General features: G+C 51.2%; 2 protein-coding genes across 2 annotated transcripts in view; both read right to left on the bottom strand.

Moving 5' to 3' along the window:
* Window positions 1-5,514, bottom strand: part of gps2 (G protein pathway suppressor 2) — an 11,154-nt gene extending 5,640 nt beyond the window's left edge. Inside the window, 3 exon segments of the mRNA XM_046839650.1 lie at window positions 3,499-3,608; window positions 4,157-4,274; window positions 5,382-5,514. Coding sequence (XP_046695606.1) covers window positions 3,499-3,608; window positions 4,157-4,250 — 204 coding nt within the window. The 5' untranslated portion in view covers window positions 4,251-4,274; window positions 5,382-5,514.
* A 1,577-nt stretch (window positions 5,515-7,091) lies between these two features.
* Window positions 7,092-9,507, bottom strand: gabarapa (GABA(A) receptor-associated protein a). The gene is made up of 4 exons (XM_046839674.1): window positions 9,270-9,507; window positions 8,854-8,932; window positions 7,877-7,995; window positions 7,092-7,763 (listed from the first exon to the last, which is right to left on the bottom strand). Exons 1-4 carry the CDS (start codon window positions 9,357-9,359, stop codon window positions 7,692-7,694), a joined length of 360 nt encoding a protein of 119 aa, XP_046695630.1. The 5' UTR covers window positions 9,360-9,507; the 3' UTR covers window positions 7,092-7,691.
* Window positions 9,508-9,647: the final 140 nt, after the last annotated feature.

Genomic DNA, 9,647 nt, shown 5'->3' on the forward strand with positions numbered 1-9,647 from the left:
GAGGTGTAGGTGGTGTGGAGGTGTGGATGTGTGGAGGTGGTGTGGAGGTGTAGGTAGTGTGTAGGTGGAGGTGGTGTGTAGGTGGAGGTGGTGTGGAGGTGTGGAGGTGTGGAGGTGAAGGTGGTGTGGAGATGTGGAGGTGGTGTGTAGGTGAAGGTGGTGTGTAGGTGTGGAGGTGGCGTGGAGGTGGTGTGTAGGTGTGGAGGTGGTGTGTGGCAGAGGTGGTGTGCAGGTAGAGGTGGCGTGTGGGTGTGGAGGTGGTGTGAGGTGGTGTGTAGGCAGAGGTGGTGTGTGGAGGTGTGGATGTGGAGGTGGTGGTGTGTAGGTGAGGTGGTGGAGGTAGAGGTGGTGTGTAGGCAGAGGTGGTGTGGTGTGGAGGTGGTGTGTAGGTGTGGAGGTGGTGTGTAGGTGTGTAGAGGTGGTGTGTAGGTGGAGGTGGTGTGTAGGTGTGTAGGTGTGGAGGTGGTGTGTGGTGTGGAGGTGGTGTGGAGGTGGTGTGTGGTAGAGGTGGCGTGTAGGTAGGGGTGGTGTGTAGGTGGTGGTGGTGTAGGTGGAGGTGGAGGTGGTGAGGTGGTGTAGGTAGGGGTGGTGTGGAGGTGGTGTGGAGGTGTGAGGTGGTGTGTAGGTGTGGTGGTGGTGTGGAGGTGGTGTGGAGGTGGAGGTGGTGTGAGGTGGAGGTGGTGGTGTAGGTAGAGGTGGCGTGTGGAGGTGGTGGAGGTGGTGTGGAGGTAGTTGTGGTGTGTAGGTGGAGGTGGTGTGGAGGTGGTGTGGAGGTGGTGTGGAGGTGGAGGTGGTGTGTGGTGGTGTGTGTAGGTAAAGGTGGTGTGGAGGTGGTGTGGAGAGGTGGTGTGTAGGTGGAGGTGGTGTGTAGGTGTGGAGGTGGTGTGTGTAGGTGGAGGTGTGTAGGTGGAGGTGGTGTGTAGGTGTGGAGGTGGAGGTGGTGTGGAGGTGGTGTGTGGAGGTGGTGTGGAGGTGGTGTGTGGAGGTGGTGTGTAGGTGGAGGTGGTGTGGAGGTGGTGTGTAGGTGTGGAGGTGGTGTAGGTGGAGGTGGTGTGGAGGTGGTGTGTAGGTGTGGAGGTGGTGTGTAGGTGTGGAGGTGGTGTGTAGGTGGAGGTGGTGTGTAGGTGGAGGTGGTGTGTGGAGGTGGTGTGTAGGTAAAGGTGGTGTGGAGGTGGTGTGTAGGTGGAGGTGGTGTGGTGGAGGTGGTGGAGGTGGTGTGTGGTGTGGAGGTGGTGTGTAGGTGTGGAGGTGGTGTGTGGGTGGAGGTGGTGGTGGTGTAGGTGGTGTGGAGTGTGGAGGTGGTGTGGAGGTGGTGTGTGTGGAGGTGGTGTGTAGGTGGAGGTGGTGTGTAGGTGTGGAGGTGGTGTGCAGGTGGAGGTGGTGGAGGTGGTGTAGGTGGAGGTGGTGGTGGAGGTGTGGTGTGTAGGTAAAGGTGGTGTGGAGGTGGTGTGTGGTGTGGAGGTGGTGTGTAGGTGGAGGTGGTGGAGGTGGTGTGTAGGTGTGGAGGTGGTGTAGGTGTGGAGGTGGCGGTAGGTAGAGGTGGCGTGTAGGTAGGGGTGGTGTGTAGGTAGAGGTGGTGTGGTAGGTGTGGAGGTGGTGTGGAGGTGGAGGTGGTGGTGGAGGTGGTGTAGGTGTGGAGGTGGTGGTGTGGAGGTGGTGTGGAGGTGTGGTGGTGTGGAGGTGGAGGTGGTGGAGGTGGTGGAGGTGGTGTGTGAGGTGGTGGAGGTGGTGTGGAGGTGGTGTGGAGGTAGTTGGAGGTGGTGTGGAGGTGGTGTGGAGGTGGTGTGGAGGTGGAGGTGGTGTGGTGGTGTAGGTAAAGGTGGTGTGGAGGTGGTGTGTAGGTGTGTAGAGGTGGTGTGTAGGTGGAGGTGGTGTGGAGGTGGTGTGTAGGTGTGGAGGTGGTGTGAGGTGGAGGTGGTGGAGGTGGTGTGTAGGTGGAGGTGGTGTGTGGTGGTGTGTGGAGGTGGTGTGTAGGTAGAGGTGGTGTGTGTAGGTGGAGGTGGTGTGGAGGTGGTGTGTGTGTGTGGTGTGTGGTGTGTGTGTGTGTGTGAGGTGTGTGTGAGTGTGTGTCTATGAGTGAGTAAGTGTGTGTGAGTGTGTGAGTGTGAGTGTGAGTGTGTATCTATGAGTGTGTGTGAGTGTGTGTCTATGAGTGTGTGTGTGTAGGTGTGAGGTGGTGTGTAGGTGAGGTGGTGTGTGTAGGTGTGAGGTGTGTGTGGAGGTGGTGTAGGTGTGAGGTGGTGTGTAGGTGGTGTGTAGGTGGAGGTGGTGTGAGGTGGAGGTGGTGTGTGGTGGTGTGGAGGTGTGTGTGTGGAGGTGGTGTAGGTGGAGGTGGTGTGAGGTGGAGGTGTGTGTGTGAGGTGTGTAGGTGGTGTGTGGTGTGGTGTGGAGGTAGTTGGAGGTGGTGTGTAGGCAGAGGTGGTGTGTGGAGGTGGTGTGTGGGTGTGGAGGTTGATGTGTTAGTGGTGTAGGTGGTGTGTAGGTGTGAGGTGGAGGTGGTGGTGGTGTGGAGGTGGTGGAGGTGGTGTGAGGTGGTGTAGGTGGTGTGTGAGGTGTGAGGTGGTGTGTAGGTGGTGTGGAGGTGGTGTGGAGGTGGAGGTGGTGTGTAGGTGTGGAGGTGTGGTGTGTAGGTGTGGTGGTGGTGTGGAGGTGGTGTGAGGTGGTGTGGAGGTGGTGAGGTGGTGTGTGGGTGGAGGTGGTGTGGTGTGTAGGTGAGGTGGTGTGTGGGTGTGGAGGTGGTGTGTGGAGGTGTGGAGGTGGTGTGTGGTGGTGTGTGGAGGTGGAGGTGGTGGAGGTGGTGTGGAGGTAGAGGTGGTGTGTGTGGAGGTGGTGTGCAGGTGGAGGTGTGGAGGTGGTGTGTGGGTGGAGGTGGTGTGTAGGTGAGGTGGTGTGGTGGTGTAGGTGGTGTGTGGTGGTGGAGGTGTGGTGGTGTGGAGGTAGAGGTGGTGTGTGGTGGAGGTGTGGAGGTGGTGTGGAGGTGGTGTGTAGGTGGTGGTGGTGTAGGTAAAGGTGGTGTGGAGGTGGTGTGTAGGTGTGGAGGTGGTGTGTAGGTAGAGGTGGTGTGTGGGTGGAGGTGGTGTGGAGGTGTGTAGGTGTGGAGGTGGTGTGTAGGTGGAGGTGGTGTGGTGGTGTGTAGGTGTGGAGGTGGTGTGTAGGTGGAGGTGGTGTGGAGGTGGTGTGTAGGTGTGGTGGAGGTGGTGAGGTGGTGTAGGTGGAGGTGGTGAGGTGGTGTGAGGTGTGTAGGTGTGGAGGTGGTGGTGTGGAGGTGGTGGTGTGGAGGTGGTGTGGTGGAGGTGTGGAGGTGGTGGAGGTGGTGTGTAGGTGGAGGTGGTAGGTGGAGGTGGTGTAGGTGGAGGTGGTGTGGAGGTGGTGTGTAGGTAAAGGTGGTGTGGAGGTGGTGTGTAGGTGTGAGGTGGTGTAGGTGGAGGTGGTGTGGAGGTGGTGTGTAGGTGTGGAGGTGGTGTAGGTGGAGGTGGTTTATTGTTGTGTGTTATTCACCTGCTCTTTGGTTTCCTCTAAAGACATCCTTTCCTCCATCTCCTTCTTTCTCTTCCTCTCCTCTTCCTCTTTCAGCTTCTGCTCCATCATTTTATCCACCTCTTCCTCCTCTAAACACACACACACACACACACACACACACACACACACACACACACACACACACACACAAAAGTGAGTGAGAGAGAGTGTGAGGTGTGTATATGAGTGAGTGTAAGTGAGTGTGGGGATGTGTGCATGTGTATGAGGGTGCGAGTGTGTGTAACAGTTTAAGGGTGTGTGTGTGTGTGTGTGAGTGTGAGAGAGTGTGAGAGAGAGAGAGAGAGAGAGAGAGAGTGTGAGTGTGTGTGTGTGAGAGAGAGAGTGTGAGGGTGTGTATATGAGTGAGTGTAAGTGAGTGTGGGGATGTGTGCATGTGTATGAGGGTGTGCGAGTGTGTGTAACAGTTTAAGGGTGTGTGTGTGTGAGTGTGAGAGAGTGTGAGAGAGAGAGAGAGAGAGAGAGCGAGAGAGTGTGTGTGGGTGTGTGTGTGTGAGAGAGAGAGAGTGTGTGAGGGTGTGTATGAGTGAGTGTAAGTGAGTGTGGGGATGTGTGCATGTGTATGAGGGTGTGCAGCGTGTGTAACAGTTTAAGGGTGTGTGTGTGTGTGTTGACTCACCCTGTCGTTTCCTCTCTCTCTCCCTCATGATGTGTTTGTGTAGAGCGCGTGCCATTGCATTTGACAGCTTGGGCCTCTCCAACAGGGCGGGCATGATTGGGGGTATCGGCCGGGCCAGCTGGAGAGAGAGAGAGAGAGAGAGAGAGAGAGAGAGAGAGAGAGAGAGAGCAAGAGAGAGAGAGGAGAGAGAGAGAGAGAGAGAGAGAGAGAGAGACCATCACACTCTCACACAGACACACGCTGACACACACACCATCACACACTCTCACTCACACAAACACCATCACACTCACACACCAACACAGACACACACTTACACACACCATCACACTCACACAGACACACACTTACCCACACTATCACACTCTCACACAAAACACACACCATCACACTCTCACACAGACACACACTCACCCACACCATCACACTCTCACACAGACACACACACACCATCACACTCACACACCATCACACTCTCACACCATCACACTCTCACACCATCACACACACACACAGACACACACTTACCACACCATCACACACATTTACACAGACACACTCGCCCACACCATCACACTCTCACACAGACACACACCATCACACACACACACACACTCACACACCATCACAGACACACACAGACACACACTTACCCACACCATCACACACTCACACAGACACACACTGCCCACACCATCACACTCTCACACACACACCATCACACTCACACACCATCACACTCACACACCATCACAGACACACAGACACACACTCACACCATCACACACTCACACAGACACACACTCGCCCACACCATCACACTCTCACACAGACACACACCATCACACTCTCTAACTCACACAACACCATCACACTCACACACCATCACAGACACACACAGACACACTTACCCACACCATCACACACTCACACACACACACACATCACACTCTCACACTTTACACAGACACAAACTCGCCCACACCATCACTTTATACACACACTCTCTCTCACACACACACACACACACACACACACACACACACACACACACACACCATCACACTCTCAGACAGACATACGCACATCAAACTCTCACACAGGTACACAACCTCACACTTTACACAGACACACACTGTCACACACCATCACTCTTTTATATACACACACTCTCACACAGACACCCTCATAATTTCACAGACAGACAGACAGACAGGAGCAGTACTTTGTCTCGGGGTGAAGTTGGACTCTGTGTGTCTCTGATGATGAATCCGGACCGCAGAGCGACACCCGGAGCGCTTCCGCCTTACACCGGAACCCAAACAAACATAACGCAGACTTCAAGTGACGCACTTCCGCCCAGGACGCGCCCCCACGGCGTCTCGGACACGCGCACAGCACAAAAAATATGATTTAATAATTAATAAATCTCTGTAGAAACGTATTGAATTTGTGTTTGTTATTTCTGTTGTGTCACTTAAATGTGCATCATCAGACTGAGAGGTTCTTCTACTGTTACTCCAGAGATCATCATCCATAAGCTTCTTCAGGTGCCAAGTGGAAGAAGGACTTGGGCCCTGTTCAAGATGAGCTGATAAACATTCTGTTTATTCTTTGCATATTTAATTCGTAACTATTAATGAATCATATTAAACGTTCTTTATTTATAGTTAAAGTTCGTGTAAAATCGTCCACCAGGAGAACTGATGGTGAAGCACGAGAAGTTCTGGAGCCTGGCTTTAAACCAGTTCATGGATTCTAATGTGTGTATGTGTAATGTGTTAATCTGCTACACAAGAAAACACAAATTCCTGTATAATGCATATTGTTACACAAAGCAGCTTTCACAAGGATGTGATCGTTCTGCAGTTCATTTCAGATCCGAAATGTTCTCAAGATTTTGGAAGAATCTGCCCAAAGAAATGTATTTTAATACTATTATATCTTCTTTAAAAATAAATATTTTGATGCATACATATTTCAGAACTTACAGTGTTCATTCCATAAGGGGAAAACACATTGTGGACCTATATGTTGTTCCCACCTTGAAAGATGAAGATGTGGATCCAGTGCATTTTCTGCCTGGAAGTTCTTTTATTTGCTCTCCTGCACTAATGAACTGAGAAAGAGCTCTATTGGGAACATGCACAGAAGTACATGTTTTTTGTGCATACGTATTATTTTGTTCTAAAACTATTATGAAAACACGAGGTCCAGGGATATCATACATGTTTCCAGCTTGAAGTTTTGCCTCGAAGAATATGATGAGGTTCTACTGAAATAATGTCAACGTCTTTGCTGTATTAAGTCACTGTGGGTGAAGTAAAACTAGAAAGCTGTTACATTAATAGAGTACATATACATGGAGGGGGTGAGGGGGGTTAGGCTGGGAGGAAGGTGAGGGGTTAGGCAGGGAGGGAGGGGAGGGGCAAGGGGTTAGGGAGGGAGGGAGGGCGGGAGGGGTTATGGACGGAGGGAGGGGTTATGGAGGAGGAGGGCGTGTGAGGGGTTAGGAAGGAGGGGTGAGGGGTTAGGCAGGGAGGGAGGGGAGGGGCAAGGGGTTAGGGAGGGAGGGAGGGCGGACGGGGTTATGGACGGAGGGAGCGTGTGAGGGGTTAGGCAGGGAGGGAGGGAGGGAGGGGCAAGGGGTTATGGAGGGAGGGAGCGTGTGAGGGGTTAGGAAGGAGGGGTGAGGGGTTAGGCAGGGAGGGAGGGGCAAGGGGTTAGGGAGGAGGGAGGGCGTGTGAGGGGTGAGGGGTTAGGCAGGAGGGGCAAGGGGTTAGGGAGGAGGCGTGTGAGAGGAATAGGAAGGAGGGGTGAGGGGTTAGGCAGGGAGGGATGGTTTCTATAATCGTGATGTAATAGTGGTGTATTAAGAGCTGGATTAAGTCGAGTACATCCACACTGAAGGTCCAGATACCAAATACACCACCACTGCACTAAATTATACATTTATTATCAACGTGTTCATTAATAATATCATTATAACCTACAGAATCAGCGTGGGATTAAAACACATTCACATCTGTGTGCATGTGTGTGTAATGAAATCTCAGATTAACAGTTTCATTCTGTTCAAATGCAGAATATTCACTCTATTACTCATAAACATGTGGATTCACAGCAGTGTGTCGGATCAGAGCCCTGAGTGAGGAGTGTGAGCTCGGCCCGGTCAAGTGTTTCACTAAGAATTTTGACAAAAGAATAACAGAGATTTGTCCCCACTGTGTTTATAGAGACATCATCAGAAACAGAGTGAAATAGAAAAAAACAGAGTGACCTGGTCTTCAGAACACTGAACCACAATATCACAGCATCTAAACACTCACATGCAAACACCTGAAATATTCACACCTTTACAAACATCTCATCAGGTCCAACACAAGAGGAAATAACAGTGTGTGTGTGTGTGTGTGTGAATAATGTACAAACACTGCAGAAGTAAGAGCAGGAAGTGGAAGTGCCTGTGACACACTCAGCTGGACTACTGTTTATTTATTATTGAGTTAACAGAGGATTGGGACGAGGCCGGAGGCTACACACCCCCTCCATACACACTCTCATCACTGTAGGCGATGTACAGGAAAAAGTCTTCCTCATGATGCTCCTGTAACACACACACACACACACACACACACACACATAATACAAACCAAACATAACACACGCAACATTTATATGTATTTTTGTAGACGTGTGTGTGTGTGTGTGTGTACACACCTGATAAAGCAGGCCCATGGTAGCTGATGTGGGAGGAATGACATTGTTGACGAAGAAGAAAAGTGCATCTTCTGCTCTCAGGTGAATCCTTTTCCGGATCAGGAAGTAAAACTGACCCACTACACACACACACACACACACACACACACACACACACACACAGTCTCTTAGAATGAAACAGGACCAGCTACATCGTGAATAAGAACTATTATGGCAGAAAAGTCAGATTTTTACTGCTGATACAAAATCTATCGCACACAGAATCTTATTAAGGATCTTTTCCCTCTGGGATCAATCAAGAACTTGGATTCGGACAGCCCCGCCCCCTTCATGAATAATTTATAAGTGTGTGAGGTGTCATTCAATCACAGAGCAGCAGGACCTGAGCCAACATCCTGTACAGGTGTTACTGATCACGTGATCAGATCTCAGTAAACACGTGAATAATAAACTGTGTAAAGACAAGCAGAAGAGCAGAATAGTAACGTTTACTTTTTCTCCCAGAGATCTGAGGAGAAGCTTCATGTGATAAAAGTGTGTTTTTTAAAAGACCAAACTGCTTGTCTGTATTTCTTCTTCTTCTTCTTTCAGCTGCTCTTGTTGATGGTCTCCACATCATCTCCATCCCCCCTGTCCTCTACATCTGCCTCTTTCACACCAACTACCTGCATGTCTTCCCTCACCACATCCATAAACCTCCTCCCTGGTCTTCCTCCATTCCTCCTTCCTGATATACCCCATGTCCCTCCTCTGCACATCTCCAAACCATCTCAATCTCACCTCCCTCACCTTGTCTCCAAACCATCTCAATCTCACCTCCCTCACCTTGTCTCCAAAACAGTAAACATCTCATTACAATGATTAATGAGTTTACAGAGTTTGGTCTTTAAAAACCTCTGTATAATCGCATTAAGCCTCGTTAAGCGCTTAAATGTTCCTGTAGATGCCGCAGGTCCAGTGGAGGGGTTTCTTCTCACCTGTCAGGTCTGAGGGAACCAGGTACTTCTTCTTGTCCAGGTCTCCTATCCGGGCTTTGGGAGCTTTCTCAACAATCACCTAGAAGACAACACACACACACACACACACACACGGAGAGAGATTCACTAATAAACCCCACAGTAAATAAAGAGAGAGAATGGGATTCCCTCAAACATCTCACACCACAGCTGGACCCCAGCACCCGGTTCCTGTACAGTTCCGCTATAGTGTGTAGTAGATGTGGGTCTGAGTGCTGGTGTGAAACTGAGATTGTACAAGGACACACATTTCTCCGAATCAGAACCTTCAGGAGGGAGAATGTGATCAGTGTGGTGTTGTTCTGACTCGGATTTCCGCGCTGTCATTGTCACTCGGCTAGGCTAGGCTAGGCTAGGCTAACAGTGTGTACACTCACAGGCACTCTGTCCGGGTATTTCTTCCTGATCTTCTCTCCCTCAGATCTTCTCTTCTCAAACGGATGTTCTTCTTTATACATGAACTTCATGGCGGAGTGGTTTCCGGGACACTGCAGTCTCCGGGTGATAAGCGCGCGGGTCTCGGGTTCGGTCTCTGTCCGGGGGATGTTTACTGTTTACAACCTGACTGACTGCGGAGAACACGGAAGGAGACTGAAAAACACGGGGTGTGGGGGCGGGGCTATGGGGCGTGCGTGCGTCAGTGAGTGACGTAACGACGCAGAATCTTTGATCTTTCGGTACGGAGTGGTGACGTACATTAATTAACATTCTCTCTCTCTCTCACACACACACACACACACCACACACACACACCC

The sequence above is a fragment of the Silurus meridionalis genome, chromosome 25 (genome assembly GCF_014805685.1).
Source record: "Silurus meridionalis isolate SWU-2019-XX chromosome 25, ASM1480568v1, whole genome shotgun sequence".
Lineage (NCBI taxonomy): Eukaryota > Metazoa > Chordata > Actinopteri > Siluriformes > Siluridae > Silurus > Silurus meridionalis.